We start from the raw sequence: 23,774 nt of genomic DNA on the forward strand, positions 1-23,774 counted from the left end.
AAAAATAATAAATACTACAAACACGTGCATAGAGTGACACCGCCCCGCCCCCCTACCACTCCCCCCCTAGCCCCTACACTTGTCTCTCACTCTCTCTTCTTGACAGTTTTAGACAAATTTAGGTAGACAAAAGTTGACCTTCTCGTTTCCTGGTGGCGAAAGCATAAGAGCAGTTAAAAGAGACACAGCGGCACGCTTCGTCGGACTTTGATTTTTATCCGATTTTGCTGCATGATCATTGTTGACGGCTTATCGTTCACCTCTCAGGTAAGCGCAGTGTAACTCTTCCGTTGTACAGTATATTATGTGGTATGAGTCTGTTATTGTTGTGTTATTCAATGTAATGTTATTTTTTTTTGTCGCGAACATATAATATGTTTACAACTTGTTTTAACTCGCCTTACATAAGTAATACAGTATAATGCAAAGGAATATATATATATATATATATATATATATATATATATATATATATATATATATATATATATATATATATATATATATATATATATATATATATATATATATATATATATATATATATATATATATATATATATATATATATATATATATATATATATATATATATAGCGTGTGTGTATGTGCCTCCTTGTAGTATCTGTATATATGTGCATCCTTGTAGTATATGTATATATATATATATGTGCATCCTTGTAGTATATGTATATATATATATATGTGCATCCTTGTAGTATATGTATATATATATATATATATATATATATATATATATGCATCCTTGTAGTATATGTATATATATATATATATATATATATATATATATATATATATATATATATATATATATATATATATATATATATATATATATATATATATATATATATATATATATATATATATATATATATATATATATATATATATATATATATATATATATATATATATATATATATATATGTGCATCCTTGCAGTATATGTATATATATATATGTGTGCATCCTTGTAGTATATGTATATATATATATATGTGCATCCTTGTAGTATATGTATATATATGTGCATCCTTGTAGTATATGTATATATATATGTGTGCATCCTTGTAGTATATGTATATATATGTGCATCCTTGTAGTATATGTATATATATGTGCATCCTTGTAGTATATGTATATATATATATATATGCATCCTTGTAGTATATGTATATATAAATATATATATATATATATATATATATATATATATATATGTATCCTTGTAGTATATGTATATATATGTGCATCCTTGTTTGAGTTGTGGGGGCTGCTTGAGTTTATTCCAGTTCAATTTGGCAAAAGCACACACCTGTTGACCCCTGCAGTTGGAAAAATGAATGAATGCTCTATTGATACAGCTCAGAGAAAATCTACATGCTTTTTCATGCTTTTTCATGCAGGTAAAGGCTTTCTTGCCCTTTAAGACAATGCAGACACTATAATTGCCCCCTCACTACTCTCTTGCTTCAGGACGGTACACAGGTATCATATTTCTTAAGGCTTGCACAATGAAGTCTTTATTGTAGCTTGCACACACCTGACTCTTTTACATCTACATCAGACAAATTCCAAAGCAACTTTTACTGATGCATGATCTTGTTTTAATTGCAATGTTTTGATGACATTGGGTAAGGTTATTCTGTTAGCAATTTACTAAATGAATGAATGGAGGCAGGAATTTTCTACAATTCAACTCAAAGGTCCATAACTTTTACGAAAATTTCATGTTTAAAGATAACATTATGTTGATTTTTAGTATTTAATTGCATTATCATATTTTCATTGCAGTACAGATTAACAGCTAAAAAGCAATGCAGCTGTAATTTTATGGTGCATTTCAAACATTCTGCAACTCAAGGGGCTTTTTACTTGATACAAATTACATTTCAAATCAGAAAATCCCATTTGTGGAGAAATTGCATGTTTCACTTCCTCTTCAATTTAGGGCATTTTGGGTCACTTCCTTGTTTAGTCATGTGCCTAGTGCTGTCAATGGCAATGTAAAATGATAATTTATCATCATTCTTCCCACTATAAATCAATTAGATATCAATCATTATCAATGGAAGTCAATCAGTTAACATAAGGGCACCATCCATCCATCCATCCATCCTCTTCTGTTTATCTTAGGTCAGGTAATTTTCTTTAAAATGAATGGGATTTGAAAAAAAAAGTGGATGTTTTGGTCAAACTTTAGTAGATTTTGGAATTAAACATTTTATAAATAAAAGATTAAAAAGTAATTTGAAAAAGTGCCTCAAAGAGATCTCAAACTTTATTATTATAAAAAAAAAAATCCATACTTTAAAACTGTCATATTATACGATACTTAAGTTCTGTTGCCAGTTTAGCCTCAAGGAAACCTTAAAAAAAACCCTATAATGACACCTTTTGATATGAATCAAATACCAGAGCAGTTTTGTCTTGCCTTTCCAAGCTATTGCTCAGAAGGTTATTACACAATCATTCTTACTTTATATGACTTTTTTTGCACATATTTACAAACTATAAAATTTTAGAACATTTGAAAAAACAAAACAAATTAAAGGTTGATTATTAATCTAAAGTAAAATACATTTAACGGGGTTGTACTGGACCACATACTACATAGTTAACTTTATGGCCAGATTTAATATCCTCTTTTCTCTACTGTTATCATGATAGTAATATGTTTAACGTGATATCGATACTTAATAAAATACTCCAGTATAATCTTTTTCAATGTTTTCTACATTCTCCCCCCCCAAAAAAGTCACCAAATTACCCTGAAATGTACTGAAAGTGACTTGTAAGTTTCCCAAAAGACCCCAAATTCTCTCCTTTTTTTGCCATTTAGTAACACAAGGCTGCAAATTATTGCAGCATTGTCTCACTGGCATTTTTTTCATTTTTTAATACCAGATCCAAAGTCTAAAAAATCGACATAAAGGCTGAGAGAGGGCACAATGCCAGAATTTTCAAAGATATTATCAAAGTGAATGATTAGCCTTGAGTAAATTCCTCAAACTTTGACAGAAGGCTTCTAATCACATCTGGTACGGCAAATAGGAAACAGACATGAACATTCTCACCAACAAATTCTAAAATAAGAGAAGAGGAAGCATCGTATCTGTGGTTTCTGTAAAGGTGTGTGAGGTAGTGTATGCCGAATTATGTGAATGTACACATGTTTTGGTCTGTTCTTTTGAGGTTTCCAGATCTGTATTTTGAAAACTAGCGTGCAGAAAATACTCAGACTGTTGTAGGTTATTTCAAGTTTCGGTTGGGACAATCAGAACACACTAGGAAGCCTAGCATACCTGTGTGGCAGATATGTAACCATTATCCAATTACAGCATACTTTGTCTCACATAAGTTTTATTTAATACCATTTGTATTATTTTTTAATTTGTAACTTTCCCACGGAAGTTACGTTGCAGTTTATTATTAGGCGTGTTGATGGTGCTATATTGTCAGTCACCCCACCTACATTTCTCTTCATACAAAGACACTGTGACGTTGCATTTGCTATTGACATATTAAGAAATAAAATCAGTCCTAAGGTAGAAAAGTGCACAATACACTGTAGACCAGGGGTAGGAACTGTGAGTTAAAATATGGAAACCCAAATGCACCTCTTTAATCATCTTTTTTTTATCATTAGACTCTTCTGCATGCATACTCTCATTGATACTCATTGATTAGTAATTTTGTAAAAACAATTGAGAGACTTTTTCTACTTTAAAAGTGCTGTAATTACTAAAAAAAAAACACATTTTCATATGTTTTGGTTTTTAAATTCTAACTATGGCTCTCAAGGAGTAACATTTCAAAATATGAATGGTTTATCGCTATGTAAAAAATGTTCTCGACCGCTGCCGGAGACGGAAATGATCAGTTAGATTACAGTATTTGCGCAATGTTGTGATTTTGAACTAAAGAAAAATGCTTATAATACATACCATAGACTTGTTGCCTGTGAGTCATAGAGCCCACACATAGACAGACTGATTATAATTATTTCAAACATAAGAATAATTAACCCTTTCAGAGACTGATTATTTCAAAGGCCAACTATATTCAAAGGTTGACACTACCATTTTGAACTCTATATAGAGTAGTTGACATATTTTGCAACAAGAAAACATCTTTAAGACTTTGTATGGCAAGTGACTATTAAAATAACTAAAATAAATAAATACCTATTAGCATTCATATATTTATTATTTGCCGTAATGTGTTTTTATATTGTATTAATCTTTTTAAATTGATTTGTACTTTATTACAATATTATTGGTATTGTTTATATTAATACAAAAATAATTCATATTTATATTAATAACTGTGCAATAGCTTTGGGGAGTACAATAACAATGTGCAATATTTTAGATTGTGAAATATTTTGGAATTATTATTATTTTTTTTCCCTCTATTAACTTGCCTGGACGTGACTTTTTAAATTACTTATTTATGTTGTTATTGGGAAACATGCACTTTGTGGAGTAGCACCACTAACTTTGTTATGCAGAGCTGTTGTATAATGACAATAAAGGCTTTTGACTTTGACTAATATAATAAATAAAATTAGAAATACTTTAAAAAGTATAAAAATAAAAAAATGTGGATTCCTCTGCTCATACTATTTAAGTCACTGGATGCATGTGAATATATAGAATATAGAGAATGTTGATATTAGTCACAGGATACTATCCAATGTACGTTAATTTGCATTAAAGAAATATTTTACCTGACTTAGTAAATTGTGTCTTGTCAGACCGCATGAAATGGAAAACGACACACTGGGGTTACTTGAAGATGTTGAGATGCGGTGGGAGAACGTTGAATGCAAACGCTATGAAATTTGCCGCATCGTCTCTCCTGCCAAGCTCACGCCATACCTTCGACAGTGCAAAGTGTTGGATGAGCAAGATGAAGATGAGATTCTCAACTCTTTGCTGTTGGTTTCCAAAGCAAATCGCACAAGTATGTTATCAAATTAAAATATATACATATATTAAAACCTAAACCTAAAACATTCTACCAACCATATCTCCTCAGGTCGCCTTCTTGACATCCTCCACTCTAAAGGAGAACGAGGATATGTGGTGTTTTTGGAAAGCTTGGAATTTTATTATCCTGAACTCTACAAAAAGGTTACAGGGAAAGACCCCACTCGTCGCTTTTCCACTATCGTAGGTGAGACAGACATCTTAAATTTGTTTCCAAAATAACACACTACAAAATAAAACTTCAACTTCAATAACAGTGTATACTGCAAAGCACATTATCTGTTGCTTGCAGCACATGAACATGTTTTTCTTTACCTTTGTTGCAGTTGAGGAGGGTCATGAAGGTCTTACCCAGTTTTTGATGGATGAGGTACTGAAGTTGCAGCAGCAGTTTAACGTAAAGAACTTGCAGAACGTTGAGCTTAGCAGGAAGAATAGCACCCTGGAGGACGAGCAAAAGAAACTGAAGCTCATAAACCAGGAACTTCAGGCCTCACAACAGAGTAAAAATATATCTTATTCAAGTATACTGTACTAAACTTGCTTTCCCATGAGTCAACATTGATTAATTTTGGTGCATATTTGGGTCGCTTCTTTGTTTTTTTATTTATTGGCTTCCAATGACAGCATTAGACGTCTAATCCATATGGTTGAAAGAGGTAAATGAACACCCTTCCAAGTCAAAATGTAGGACATTTAAACAAAATGAAGAACAAAATGAAGAAAAAAAAACATTTTTACTTAACTCTAAACATTAGGAGAGAACTCAAAAGCTGTTTGATTGGAATTTTTTGAGTGTTTTAAAGTTGGAAGAGTGAGCATCAGTGAAACCACTTGGATTATATGCTATACCAAAAAAATAATAACAGTATTATGTGTATGGATCTTTGCATTATCATTTGTAAAATCCCTACAGTTGCATAAGACCGTCTGTCAAATGATCCAAGAATCACTTTTATTCACCATTTAAAAAAACATTGTGATGGTAACTTTTCTATATAATAATTAGAGCTGTTTTCTTGGTTTGAAAAACTTCCCCGAAATGATAAGGTCTAATAATTTTTGTCAATGATGTTTTTCATTCAGAAAATAATGTCTTGTGATAGGGAGGATTGAAAAATATGTAATTGTAAAAAACACAAAACATTTACATGACTTCTATTTAGCATTTGTCATTGACAACAGTTCATTTGCCCTTATTTAATAAAATGACCTTCAACAAATTAAGTGTGAGCAAAGATTCTTAATATTTTGAATTTATAGTTGAAAACATTCACCCACTGCCAAAAAAATATTTTTCCAAGTACTTGTAATGCATGAGAAAATGAACTCATAATATAGGTGGTAATTTTTAGGGCATCTGTTTTAATGTCCACTATCTGTGTGTATGCAGGGTACAACAAAATGAAAGAAGAAAGAAACACATACAATGATGAGCTGCTTAGAATCAAAGATGAGAACTACAAACTGGCCATGAGATATGCTGCTCTGAGCGAGGAGAAGAATTTAGCAGTTATGAGGAGCAGAGACCTGCAGCTGGAGGTAATGAAAAGCTCTCCGTATCAAATTAACGACACCCATTAGTGTACCTAGAAATCATATGTACTAGAAAAAGGAATTTCTGGAAAATTGCTAATTTGCTCTCCTATAGGTCACTTGTAGATTTTTTGGTTACTTCCTTTTAAAAGTACAGAATTTTGAGGTCAGATTACACTTTTTAATCCTGTGACCGGACATTTGGTCTCTGGTATTTTGGTTGCCGGTCAAATGTACTTAGATATTAAACAGTACTTAGATATTAAACAGTACTTAGATATTAAACAGTACTTAGATGTTAAACAGTACTTAGATATTAAACAGTACTTAGATATTAAACAGTACTTAGATATTAAACAGTACTTAGATATTAAACAGTACTTAGATATTAAACAGTACTTAGATATTAAACAGTACTTAGATGTTAAACAGTACTTAGACATTAATCAGTACTTACATATTAAATAGTACTTAGACATTAAACAGTACTTAGATATTAAACAGTACTTAGATATTAAACATTACTTAGATATTAAACAGTACTTAGATATTAAACAGTACTTAGATATTAAACAGTACTGAGATATTAAACAGTACTTAGATATTAAACAGTACTTAGATATTAAACAGGACTTAGATATTAAACAGTACTTAGATATTAAACAGTACTTAGGTATTAAACAGTAATTAGATATTAAACAGTACTTAAATATTAAACAGTACTTAGATATTAAACAGTACTTAGATATTAAACAGTACTTAGATATTAAACAGTACTTAGATATTTAACAGTACTTAGATATTAAACAGTACTTAGATATTAAACAGTACTTAGATATTAAACAGTACTTAGATATTAAACAGTACTTAGATATTAAACAGTACTTAGATATTAAACAGTACTTAGATATTAAACAGTACGAAATGGGGGGTGTTTATGACATATCTTAATGGAACAATATGTTTTTGGCAAATATATTTGTACGCCTTGATTTCATTATTTTTTTAAAGGTTAATTATATGTGTCGGATAAAAATAAATTGAAATTTGAAATTTTACATTTTTGGAAAAAACTGCATGCAATGTTTGTGGACTTTGACTTTCTTAATTCTTGTATATGTTAATCATGTGAATTGGATAAGGAAAATGGAGTTCAAGGTACATTTTAAAGTTGGTAACTTGGGATTTTCTTGTATTGTGAAATAAATGGGGATATTTTTGTGGAAAACCCCTCATTTTTGACGTAATCGTAACCAATTTAGTTGAACATTGTATGTGGACAGGACATTGCATCCTCCTTTGCAGCGTCACCACAATTATAATTATGATACAATTACATTATAATTATGATTCACCTTTTTTTTTTACTCATGATAGTATTAATTCGTTTTATATCATAATTAGAGCTCCCCGCAAGCCTTGGGAGTGGTTCGGAAAATGAATAAATGAAAAATTAGAGCTGTTTTTTCTCACGTGGCTCACAATGTTGTTACATGTTAATGAACTGTGTTGTCGTGCCTACATTTTGCCAACAATGTTTTGCTTTCTGTTTTGGTTGCAAAAGATTGATCAATTTAAGCACAAGCTAAACAAGATGGAAGAAGAATGTAAGATGGAGAGGAAACAAAGTCTCAAGCTGCAAAATGACATTGAAAATCGGCCTAAAAGGGAGCAGATCTTAGAACTCGAGAGGGAGAATGAGACTCTCAAGATCAAACTGCAGGAACTGCAATCCATCATCCAGGTATGCACATTGTGTTTAAGTAATTTATAACTAACCTCCAGAAAACATTCAACAAATCAAAGACTCTGGAATCCTTGTGTTCACAAAATGGAACATTGAAACTTGGCTTACTCTCAATTAACTCAGCAGTTTGTAAATTTCCAGACAATCTGCAACAAAGATTTCCTGAAAGCTTCTTAAAAGACAAAAGTCCCAAGTTATGTTTTATAACAGTTGACAAGTTTGCTTTTGTTTTTAAATTGGCCAGCCTGGTCCACTTTCTACATCGGACAAAGACATCCTTGACATCTTGGAACATGACAGACAAGAGGCAATTGAAGATAGACAAGATTTGGTCAATCGCCTCTACAACCTTCACGAAGAAGTCAGACAGGCAGAAGAACTACGAGACAAGGTAACTAACAGATACAGTCAAGGTTCACATTGTTGTGTATGTGTCACACTAACCAGCCCGTGTACCACAGCATGATATTCTCTAACAAATTCTCTCAAGTAAAATCAAAAGTTCGATCCATAAGTTGTTATTTTAAACAATGATATCTCCTATGACAACTGACAAAGTGCATTGTCAAGCTAAAATGTGGATAATCTTAGAAGGAATTGGTTCCTAATCTTAGACTTTCATAGATTGTCAACTGTGTTAGACAAACAAAGACACTGGAAGTGTCACATAAAGACATAGAAGTGGACATCTTTGGAAAGGTATTGGTTTAAACAACTGTTGTGATTTTGCTATTCAGCTCCCTGTTCGGGAAGATATGAAATAGTGATGAAACATCAAAATTTGCATTTAAGTCAAGTTCTGGATCAATGTTCAGTGTCAGATTTGGAGTTTGCATGTTCTCCACAGGCTTGGGTGGGTTTTCTCCGGGTACTTTGGTTTCCTCCCATATTCCAAAAACATAGAGGGTAGGGTGGTTGAACACTCTAAATGGCCTAAACTTGTTAGGTTTGGTTACGTTTTGTTATTCCCTTTTCCCTGTATGTGTGGGTGTCTGCTTTCTGCCTCCTGTGTCCCTCCTGGCTTACCTTAGTTCCACGTTCTGTCTATTTAAACCCCACATGATTGTTTTGTTATTATCGGATCGCCTGCTTTACACTGCTTTACACTGCTTTGCTATGCTCCATGTTCCAAGTTCCAATTTCCCCAATTGCCCCCATGCCGTTCCACGTCAGCTTTGAATTTGTCATGGTGTCCCATTCCTGGTGCCCATAGTTGGCTGGGATAGGCTCCAGCAGCCCCCACGACCCTAGTGAGGATACAAAAATGAATGAATAAGTGAGTATTAGTCGCAGGCCTAGCCAAACTGTGATGCAACTTATGGTCTGGAAAATACAGTACTCCCTGATAATGTTGTTTATGTCCTGATACGCATACTAGTTAGGACATCAATGCAATATTATTTTGAATAACACCTGGTCCTATTTTATTAATTTTCAAATAGTTGTTCATTATATGTGTGTGCTTTGGGATCTGTAGTACTTGGAAGAGAAGGAGGATTTGGAGCTCAAGTGCTCCACGTTGGGGAAAGACTGTCAAATGTATCGGAACCGAATGGACACCATTACCATGCAGCTCAAAGAATTGGAAAAGGAGAGGGATCAGGTAACTTCATGCACTTTAACATGCACACACACACATATACACATCTTTCTTTATAACCTTCCATGTATAACTTGTTACAGTCCTTTCGGGCCAGAGACGATGCCCAGCACCAATTCTCCCAGAGTTTGATTGACAAAGACAAATATCGCAAGCAAATTAGAGAGTTGGAAGAGAAAAGCGATGAGCTCCAGATCGAGATGGTGCGGAAAGAAGCACGGCTAGTCACACTGGAGTCTCGAATGCGTAGAATCTCCAAGGATATTGCCCTGGATCAGGTAGGAAGATGTTTACAATTGGATGTGAAGAAACACGTTTTCCCACAATGTAAGAAATGTTGAGAAAAATGTCTTTTGTTTCTGCAGATTATACCAAGGGATTTAGTCCCCAACTTCCTCTTCCAACGTGAATATAAACCTGCCCAGGGTCTATCAGAATGGTCAAGTGATGAGTCGCCAGAGGAGAGGCTTTTCCCTGAAGAGTCCCGCCTAAAACGTAGACCTAACCTGAAAGCAGTGGTCAGTCTATATTCACACTCTCGTTAGATTATTTGGTTTTATTTCATTTTGAAAAAGAGTGGTGTGTTCTCATTAACATACTAAAATGGCTGAAATTGACAGCTATACCCTGCTCGCACAAACCAAAAATGTGAATGAAAATTCACCATGGAGACTATCTATACTACATGTGTCAAAGTGGTGGCCAGGGGGCCAAATCTGGCCCGCCGCATCATTTTGTGTGGCCCGGGAAAGTAAATCATGGGTGCCGACATTCTGTTTTAGGATCAAATTAAAATGAAGAGTATAGATGTATATTAAGTTTCCTGATTTTCCCCCTTTTAAATCAATAATTGTAATTTTTTTAATAAAATGTTTCTGTTTTTAGTTGAAAAATCATTTTGTAAAATCTAAAAATATTTGAAAAAGCTATTGTCTAAATGTTTTTTCATATTAGACATATACATTTATACATCACTTTGAGGCATTTATTTGTTGTTTTAGAACAGAGCCAAGTCTCCCAGCTGTGTACCCAGAGACCTTCCAATTAGTAACAATGAGGCCACTAATCCTGCTGTTAACACAGGTACATCGCCATTCATAAAGTAGTATTTTGCAGGCTGATATTGTATAAACTTGTCAAAACGTTTTCCTTTAGCTTCAAACGGTGGAGATCGCCATGACATTCAGATGACAAACATGGCAGCCAACAACAACTCTCTCCCTCTTTGCCCCAGTTCCGCCGCCGTGTCATCTATGTGTCCCAACAACTCGACTCCCACCATATCACCTACGAATCCCAACAACTTGACCCCCGCCATATCTCCCTCACATCCCAACAACTCAATCCCCGCCATATCGCCTACGTATCCCAACAACTTGACCCCCTCCATATCTCCTACATATACCAACAACTTGACCCCCGCCATATCACCTACGTATCCCAACAACTCGACCCCCACCCTGACTCCGACCTCCACTTCTCTCTATTACCCTGCGACTGAACAGCCGAATCGACTGAATATGGTGAGGATTACTCCAAGAGTGATTGTTTAGCTAGTTCTTTAGATATATAAATATATATATATATTTACATATACATTTCAGATCCGTAACCGCAATGAAAGCATTGAATCCATGCACCCTGAGCCTCCTGAGGAAGCATCACTGTACCGCAGAAGTAGAGAGAGGGAAAAGGACTTCCTTCCCCGCAGGTAGACAAGGCGGCACCATGTCACATAACTGTGTACACTAAATGTAATCAGGAAAGCTGCAAAATCTGATTATAAAAATATGATCTGATGTTTTTTTTATTTAAAAAAATAATTTAAAAAAATAAATATATGTGTGTGTATATATATATATATATATATATATATATATATATATATATATATATATATATATATATATATATATATATATATATATATATATGTATAGTTTATTCTTTTATTTTTTATATTTTTATATATTTTCCCCATTTTTTTCAGCCTCTCGGACTTTGACAGCGACAATATGGAACTGGAATTTGGTAAGAAAAATTAAGAAAACCTCCAAATTTCAGATCCTCAATTCTTCTGACTGAATTATTCTCCAAAATCTTTAGAAGAAGAAGAAGACGTGAAGCGTGGTCCATCATCTGTCCACTCGTCTTCCTCATCCCATCAATCAGAATGCCTGGACACTTATGACATTGACCAAGTCAACAATATCTTCAGAAAACTTTCTTTAGAACGGTACATGATACACATAAGCACTTACTCACCAGTCTACAGAATTGCTCTATTATTCATGTTCTTATATTTGTGTGCAGGCCATTTCGTCCATCTCTGTCTTCCTACTCTAGAAGTAGCTTGACAATGAAACCTGCGCAGGAGTTAACATTATTAAGTGAAAACCTATTGAAAGACACCACGCTTGTTGGCGGAAATGACAGTGGGATTTTCATCTCATCTGTTCAGCCCGGATCCGTCGCTGAGAAGATTGGGCTGCGAGAAGGTCAACACCTCTTGTTGGTGAGTTCTAATAAAAAGAAATGTGCACTAAATTGGTTTTCCCTTCTCGTACATTCGTACATTGCCAGTACATTGCCAGTATTTGTAATCTGTACCTCAAATTTCAATAGGGACTTAAAGACCACATTCCTTCATTTTCCATACCGCTTATGCTCTCAATGGTCACAGAGGGTGCTGGAGACTATCCCAGCTAAGTATGAGCACCAGGCGGGGGACACCCTAAATTGGTAGTCAGCCAATTGCAAGGCACAACAAGACAGACAACCATCACACATCACAGTCATAGCTAGGGGCAATTTTAGAGTGTAAAACCAGCCTACTCTGGATGCTTTCGGGATGTGGGAGGAAACTGGAATGCCCAGAGAAAGCCCACGCAAGCCCCGGGGAACATTCAAATTACCCACAGGAAAGATCAAACTCAAACTTCTAGGTCCCACCTTCAAGTGTAGTAATTTCAAGTTGAATATTTTAAGCATTTACTGGTCTATTCAACCTCACAGTGAGTGTAATATGAATCAGCTGCTAGTACTTCTTATATACTATGTAATATCATATTTGATTACATTACAAAGTTACATAGCAAACTGTCATCACAGTACATGCGTTTATCTAGGTGATCTGAATATTTTTTGACTACGTCTTTTATGACGCTTTGCACTTTGCTGTACTTCCTCTTATGACTACTGCATTTATTTATTTATTTTTAATCTCAGCTATCGTGTAAACATGATTAAATGATTAAATTGCTCTTAGAAATCTTGTTCAATGACCTGCTGAATTACCAGGAATCTCATAACTGTATGTTTGATGTTAGTTTGATCTGCAGTTGATAACGATTTCCCCGAATCTGGCACCTTCATTTATAGATTGGTTATTGATTTTAATTTTCATTCTCCAAACTCAATAATAATCATTTTGCTAGGGGTCTAATTAGTATTATTATTATTTTATGAATGGTAAAAAAAACCTCAAAACCATTTTGATGCTTGATTAAAAAACAACAACTCTTTCAGCATTTCTTGATTGGTCATTATTTAAAAAATAAGAATAAAAACAAACAGTAAATGACCCAGGAATGCCCCAAAAACAACAGAAAGTAACCCAAAATAAGATAAAAGTGTTTCGGAAATGCACACAATATCAAAAGGAAATGACGAATGAACAAGAAATAATCTCGCACTGCCAAAATGTGCAGGAAGTGACCCAAAGTTAACTCCTATCCTCTCATTGACAATGTTTTAAACTAGGAATCCCTTGTGTGAATGTTCTTTTTTCAGGTCATTGAGTGCACTAGATGTCCAATCTCTTTTTACTGGCAAGGACAAATGAATAAACATGAAGCGACCGCACTAGCAGTCGGTAATTTAGCAAAGTGACCCAGAAACACCATAAAATTAACAGGAAGCATGTTTTTCAGTGTCTTACTATCGGCGTCATCATAAAGTTGAATTTGGAATCGATTGAGATTAAGAAATAGTTCCATTACTAATATAATAAGTGACATTTGCAACACTTAAGTCTTTTAATCTGAGGATACACCCACACACACCATCCAATCACATGGAAGCAGTAAATAATGCAGCATACCTGCACCATATCATGTCTTTTGTGTGTGTTTGTTTTCCTACATGATGGCTATCAGCTTGAAGGCCACATACAAGGTGAGAACCAGAGAATTTCATTGGAAACCAGTACCCAGGAAGAAGCTTACTGGGTGCTGCATCACTGCTCCGGATCAATCAGGTTGCACTATCGACCCAACTTTGACCGTAAGCAGGGGCCCTTATAGGATTGAACTGTTTTCATATTTAAATTAAATAACTCTATGTGTTTGCCAGTTTACCGCCGTCTTCAGGGGGACCTCGCAGAAGGCACACGGGTTTCTGGAGACTCCTTTTATATTCGGGTGAACCTCAACATCTCTAGCCATTTGGACAATTGCTCGCTAAGTGTACAATGTGATGAGGTGGTCCACGTTCTGGACACCAAAAACCAAAGGCTATCCGAATGGCTGTGTGCTCGCGTCGATCCCTACAGCGGCTGTGACCTGCAAGACCGTGGAACTCTACCTTGCAATTCACGGTAAAATTTATGAAAAAGACAAAGTTCTTGCTCATTTTGGCCCATGGTTGCAGCAGATTATTATATATACCGTATTTTCACGACTATAAGGTGCACTTAAAAGTCTTACATTTTCTCCAAAATAGACAGTGCACCTTATAATCCAGTGCGCCTTATATGTGGAAAAAACAGAAAACCAAAAATGAAAAACCACCACTGTCGGATATTAAAAAAACACAAACGCCTGAACTGAAACAATACTGTTAAATATGCAGATGCCATCTTAGTTTGCAAAATCTTCCATCATATAGCTTGTCCCCCACTGCAAGATTTTCTACAAAAAAATTCAAAACATCAACAATGGCTGGCTCTAGAGGTGACTGTGTAGTGAGTGCTTCATACCTGGAAGTCGATAGCAATTACTGTATTTTCACGACTATAAGGCGCACTTAAGTCTTAAATTTTCTCCAAAAAAGACGGTGCGCCTTATAATACAGTGCGCCTCATATATGGAAAATGTCATTCATTGAGGGTGCGCCTTATAATGCGGTGCGCCTTATAGTCGTGAAAATACGGTGTATATATATATATAAAATGAGGTAATGTCAATGTGCTTTACACTGATTATGAAGCAAATCTAATATAAAATACACAGTGGTGATGGGAGTCGAAAACTATGATTAGGATTATTCCACAATATGGCAAACGAATATTAGAAGTCGGGACTTTTAACAGTGATTTATTTTCTTTAGTACATTTTTGTAAGTGCTGTAGTATTTGTACTTAGTATGTACATATTTGATTTTGGCATGCATACATATTTTCACTTTTTAGTTAGACATTTGTTGGAAGGATCTTATTGATATTATTTTGGGTGTTTCTGTACATTTAAACAGAGCTCAGCAGCTTCTTTTCATGAAAATACAGAAGTTAATGTGTCGAGGTGGAAAAGAAGAAAATGAAATTCAGCGTAATGCAAAGGTAAATATATTTTGTTTAAGTGTCAATTCAAATAAAACTTTTCTTTTAAGAACATAGATTCAAAGTGCAAAGTTGCAATTGAATTTGTCAATAAGTTGGATATGTCATGTGTATGTGGTGTGCAACACTCTAGAACAATTTGCAACCAGAAGAAGCCAGCCCATCTTCTGACTCCAAAACCAGCCCACGTATGTCCAGAGCAAGCATCTTTCTCACTCAAATCCTGCAGGTAACTAATAATGCACATCTTGATGCTCCAGATCTACTGGTTTGGCCTGTGGAACACGGCATGGTAGCAATTAAAAATGTAACCCAAGTATATTGAATGTAAAACATTCGAGTAAGCAGATATTTAACATTAAAAGAAAAATATCTTTCATAAAAGTGTGGTATTAAGAAAGTATCCATATTGGCTATTTTATAATACAGTTGGGTGTCAGAGTCGGTATCAGGAGCCCAAAAAATATTGGTACAATAAAAATTGCATTCACACTTGTTTTAAAAATACATCATTAGTCATCTAAATCACTTCTACTGTATGTTATGTCAATATAAGTCACAGACATACTTAATTCTTCAAGACTCAATTATTGTTGCTGTTTTTTTCCAGCTTGTCAGCAGAGCAGATGCCAAATACAAGCGACTGAACAACAATGAGCGTGTGAGGATAATAACCTCCAATTCATCAACCCTTCCCAGACAAGGGTTAGAAACACTTAGAGAAGAAGGTTAGTACGAAGTTAAATCCCATGTTCCACCAATATCGATAATAGTATTGCTATTGGTAGTGAACATATACATATACATACATACACATATACATACATACATACATACATACATACATACATACATACATACATACATACATACATACATACATACATACATACATACATACATACATACATACATACATACATACATACATACATACATACATACATACATACATACATACATACATACATACATACATACATACATACATACATACATACATACATACATACATACATACATACATACATACATACATACATACATACATACATACATACATACATACATACATACATACATACATACATACATACATACATACATACATACATACATACATACATACATACATACATACATACATACATACATACATACATACATACATACATACATACATACATACATACATACATACATACATACATACATACATACATACATACATACATACATACATACATACATACATACATACATACATACATACATACATACATACATACATACATACATACATACATACATACATACATACATACATACATACATACATACATACATACATACATACATACATACATACATACATACATACATACATACATACATACATACATACATACATACATACATACATACATACATACATACATACATACATACATACATACATACATACATACATACATACATACATACATACATACATACATACATACATACATACATACATACATACATACATACATACATACATACATACATACATACATACATACATACATACATACATACATACATACATACATACATACATACATACATACATACATACATACATACATACATACATACATACATACATACATACATACATACATACATACATACATACATACATACATACATACATACATACATACATACATACATACATACATACATACATACATACATACATACATACATACATACATACATACATACATACATACATACATACATACATACATACATACATACATACATACATACATACATACATACATACATACATACATACATACATACATACATACATACATACATACATACATACATACATACATACATACATACATACATACATACATACATACATACATACATACATACATACATACATACATACATACATACATACATACATACATACATACATACATACATACATACATACATACATACATACATACATACATACATACATACATACATACATACATACATACATACATACATACATACATACATACATACATACATACATACATACATACATACATACATACATACATACATACATACATACATACATACATACATACATACATACATACATACATACATACATACATACATACATACATACATACATACATACATACATACATACATACATACATACATACATACATACATACATACATACATACATACATACATACATACATACATACATACATACATACATACATACATACATACATACATACATACATACATACATACATACATACATACATACATACATACATACATACATACATACATACATACATACATACATACATACATACATACATACATACATACATACATACATACATACATACATACATACATACATACATACATACATACATACATACATACATACATACATACATACATACATACATACATACATACATACATACATACATACATACATACATACATACATACATACATACATACATACATACATACATACATACATACATACATACATACATACATACATACATACATACATACATACATACATACATACATACATACATACATACATACATACATACATACATACATACATACATACATACATACATACATACATACATACATACATACATACATACATACATACATACATACATACATACATACATACATACATACATACATACATACATACATACATACATACATACATACATACATACATACATACATACATACATACATACATACATACATACATACATACATACATACATACATACATACATACATACATACATACATACATACATACATACATACATACATACATACATACATACATACATACATACATACATACATACATACATACATACATACATACATACATACATACATACATACATACATACATACATACATACATACATACATACATACATACATACATACATACATACATACATACATACATACATACATACATACATACATACATACATACATACATACATACATACATACATACATACATACATACATACATACATACATACATACATACATACATACATACATACATACATACATACATACATACATACATACATACATACATACATACATACATACATACATACATACATACATACATACATACATACATACATACATACATACATACATACATACATACATACATACATACATACATACATACATACATACATACATACATACATACATACATACATACATACATACATACATACATACATACATACATACATACATACATACATACATACATACATACATACATACATACATACATACATACATACATACATACATACATACATACATACATACATACATACATACATACATACATACATACATACATACATACATACATACATACATACATACATACATACATACATACATACATACATACATACATACATACATACATACATACATACATACATACATACATACATACATACATACATACATACATACATACATACATACATACATACATACATACATACATACATACATACATACATACATACATACATACATACATACATACATACATACATACATACATACATACATACATACATACATACATACATACATACATACATACATACATACATACATACATACATACATACATACATACATACATACATACATACATACATACATACATACATACATACATACATACATACATACATACATACATACATACATACATACATACATACATACATACATACATACATACATACATACATACATACATACATACATACATACATACATACATACATACATACATACATACATACATACATACATACATACATACATACATACATACATACATACATACATACATACATACATACATACATACATACATACATACATACATACATACATACATACATACATACATACATACATACATACATACATACATACATACATACATACATACATACATACATACATACATACATACATACATACATACATACATACATACATACATACATACATACATACATACATACATACATACATACATACATACATACATACATACATACATACATACATACATACATACATACATACATACATACATACATACATACATACATACATACATACATACATACATACATACATACATACATACATACATACATACATACATACATACATACATACATACATACATACATACATACATACATACATACATACATACATACATACATACATACATACATACATACATACATACATACATACATACATACATACATACATACATACATACATACATACATACATACATACATACATACATACATACATACATACATACATACATACATACATACATACATACATACATACATACATACATACATACATACATACATACATACATACATACATACATACATACATACATACATACATACATACATACATACATACATACATACATACATACATACATACATACATACATACATACATACATACATACATACATACATACATACATACATACATACATACATACATACATACATACATACATACATACATACATACATACATACATACATACATACATACATACATACATACATACATACATACATACATACATACATACATACATACATACATACATACATACATACATACATACATACATACATACATACATACATACATACATACATACATACATACATACATACATACATACATACATACATACATACATACATACATACATACATACATACATACATACATACATACATACATACATACATACATACATACATACATACATACATACATACATACATACATACATACATACATACATACATACATACATACATACATACATACATACATACATACATACATACATACATACATACATACATACATACATACATACATACATACATACATACATACATACATACATACATACATACATACATACATACATACATACATACATACATACATACATACATACATACATACATACATACATACATACATACATACATACATACATACATACATACATACATACATACATACATACATACATACATACATACATACATACATACATACATACATACATACATACATACATACATACATACATACATACATACATACATACATACATACATACATACATACATACATACATACATACATACATACATACATACATACATACATACATACATACATACATACATACATACATACATACATACATACATACATACATACATACATACATACATACATACATACATACATACATACATACATACATACATACATACATACATACATACATACATACATACATACATACATACATACATACATACATACATACATACATACATACATACATACATACATACATACATACATACATACATACATACATACATACATACATACATACATACATACATACATACATACATACATACATACATACATACATACATACATACATACATACATACATACATACATACATACATACATACATACATACATACATACATACATACATACATACATACATACATACATACATACATACATACATACATACATACATACATACATACATACATACATACATACATACATACATACATACATACATACATACATACATACATACATACATACATACATACATACATACATACATACATACATACATACATACATACATACATACATACATACATACATACATACATACATACATACATACATACATACATACATACATACATACATACATACATACATACATACATACATACATACATACATACATACATACATACATACATACATACATACATACATACATACATACATACATACATACATACATACATACATACATACATACATACATACATACATACATACATACATACATACATACATACATACATACATACATACATACATACATACATACATACATACATACATACATACATACATACATACATACATACATACATACATACATACATACATACATACATACATACATACATACATACATACATACATACATACATACATACATACATACATACATACATACATACATACATACATACATACATACATACATACATACATACATACATACATACATACATACATACATACATACATACATACATACATACATACATACATACATACATACATACATACATACATACATACATACATACATACATACATACATACATACATACATACATACATACATACATACATACATACATACATACATACATACATACATACATACATACATACATACATACATACATACATACATACATACATACATACATACATACATACATACATACATACATACATACATACATACATACATACATACATACATACATACATACATACATACATACATACATACATACATACATACATACATACATACATACATACATACATACATACATACATACATACATACATACATACATACATACATACATACATACATACATACATACATACATACATACATACATACATACATACATACATACATACATACATACATACATACATACATACATACATACATACATACATACATACATACATACATACATACATACATACATACATACATACATACATACATACATACATACATACATACATACATACATACATACATACATACATACATACATACATACATACATACATACATACATACATACATACATACATACATACATACATACATACATACATACATACATACATACATACATACATACATACATACATACATACATACATACATACATACATACATACATACATACATACATACATACATACATACATACATACATACATACATACATACATACATACATACATACATACATACATACATACATACATACATACATACATACATACATACATACATACATACATACATACATACATACATACATACATACATACATACATACATACATACATACATACATACATACATACATACATACATACATACATACATACATACATACATACATACATACATACATACATACATACATACATACATACATACATACATACATACATACATACATACATACATACATACATACATACATACATACATACATACATACATACATACATACATACATACATACATACATACATACATACATACATACATACATACATACATACATACATACATACATACATACATACATACATACATACATACATACATACATACATACATACATACATACATACATACATACATACATACATACATACATACATACATACATACATACATACATACATACATACATACATACATACATACATACATACATACATACATACATACATACATACATACATACATACATACATACATACATACATACATACATACATACATACATTCACACATATACATACATACATACATACACACACATATATGTATATATTCATTCATCTTCCATACTGCACATCCTCAAAAGGGTAGCGTGAGTTGCTGAAGGCTAACTCAGCTGTCATCGGGCGGAAGGCAGACTATACCCTAGACTGGTCGCCTACTGGGTGGTGGGGGTGCCGTAGGATATCCCAGCCAACTCTAGGCAGTAGGCAGGGGACACACTGGATTTGGTGGCCAGCCAATCGCAGGACACAAGGAGACAGACAACCATTTACGCTCACACTCATACATATGCGCAATTTAGAGTGTACTACCAGCCTACTCTGCATCTTTTTGGAATGTGGGAGGAAACCGGAGTACCTGGAGAAAACCCACACAAGCCCAGGTAGAACATGCCATCACCACACGGTGAGTGAATGTAGGATCGAACCCTCAATTCCAGAACTGCCAGGCTACCCAATCGTAGGGCTACACAGCTATGTATCAATGAGCCTAAAATTGTAACAGTGTAACATACTTACCTGCACATATATTTTTTAATTCTCTCAGTAGAACTTGCTATTGTTAAAGAAGTCACTCAAAGGAATTTGTGAATATTTGTATCAA

The 23,774-nt window shown here is 31.9% G+C and overlaps 1 protein-coding gene and 1 long non-coding RNA gene across 4 annotated transcripts in view; one reads left to right on the top strand and one right to left on the bottom strand.

The window, feature by feature from the left end:
• Window positions 1-90: 90 nt before the first annotated feature.
• card11 (caspase recruitment domain family, member 11) overlaps window positions 91-23,774 on the top strand; it is a 26,276-nt gene continuing 2,592 nt past the window's right edge. For 2 of the 3 annotated variants that reach the window (XM_077734480.1, XM_077734482.1), the window contains exons 1-21: window positions 91-267; window positions 4,783-4,991; window positions 5,067-5,204; window positions 5,344-5,520; window positions 6,411-6,559; window positions 8,118-8,297; window positions 8,545-8,691; window positions 9,778-9,903; window positions 9,984-10,178; window positions 10,266-10,418; window positions 10,902-10,983; window positions 11,056-11,423; window positions 11,505-11,611; window positions 11,891-11,931; window positions 12,007-12,136; window positions 12,214-12,415; window positions 14,058-14,184; window positions 14,254-14,497; window positions 15,373-15,457; window positions 15,591-15,686; window positions 16,068-16,185. In XM_077734480.1, coding sequence (XP_077590606.1) covers window positions 4,793-4,991; window positions 5,067-5,204; window positions 5,344-5,520; window positions 6,411-6,559; window positions 8,118-8,297; window positions 8,545-8,691; window positions 9,778-9,903; window positions 9,984-10,178; window positions 10,266-10,418; window positions 10,902-10,983; window positions 11,056-11,423; window positions 11,505-11,611; window positions 11,891-11,931; window positions 12,007-12,136; window positions 12,214-12,415; window positions 14,058-14,184; window positions 14,254-14,497; window positions 15,373-15,457; window positions 15,591-15,686; window positions 16,068-16,185 — 3,064 coding nt within the window. In that variant the 5' untranslated portion in view covers window positions 91-267; window positions 4,783-4,792. Of the gene's footprint in view, window positions 268-3,061; window positions 3,156-4,782; window positions 4,992-5,066; window positions 5,205-5,343; window positions 5,521-6,410; window positions 6,560-8,117; window positions 8,298-8,544; window positions 8,692-9,777; window positions 9,904-9,983; window positions 10,179-10,265; window positions 10,419-10,901; window positions 10,984-11,055; window positions 11,424-11,504; window positions 11,612-11,890; window positions 11,932-12,006; window positions 12,137-12,213; window positions 12,416-14,057; window positions 14,185-14,253; window positions 14,498-15,372; window positions 15,458-15,590; window positions 15,687-16,067; window positions 16,186-23,774 lie in introns of those variants that run through there. The other variant, XM_077734481.1, reaches the window with a different exon arrangement.
• LOC144208562 (uncharacterized) overlaps window positions 5,346-23,774 on the bottom strand; it is a 22,392-nt gene continuing 3,963 nt past the window's right edge. The window contains exon 3 of the long non-coding RNA XR_013328892.1: window positions 5,346-5,459. This is a non-coding gene — a long non-coding RNA (uncharacterized LOC144208562). The remainder of the gene's footprint in view (window positions 5,460-23,774) is intronic.

Source organism: Stigmatopora nigra, chromosome 15 (genome assembly GCF_051989575.1).
Source record: "Stigmatopora nigra isolate UIUO_SnigA chromosome 15, RoL_Snig_1.1, whole genome shotgun sequence".
Lineage (NCBI taxonomy): Eukaryota > Metazoa > Chordata > Actinopteri > Syngnathiformes > Syngnathidae > Stigmatopora > Stigmatopora nigra.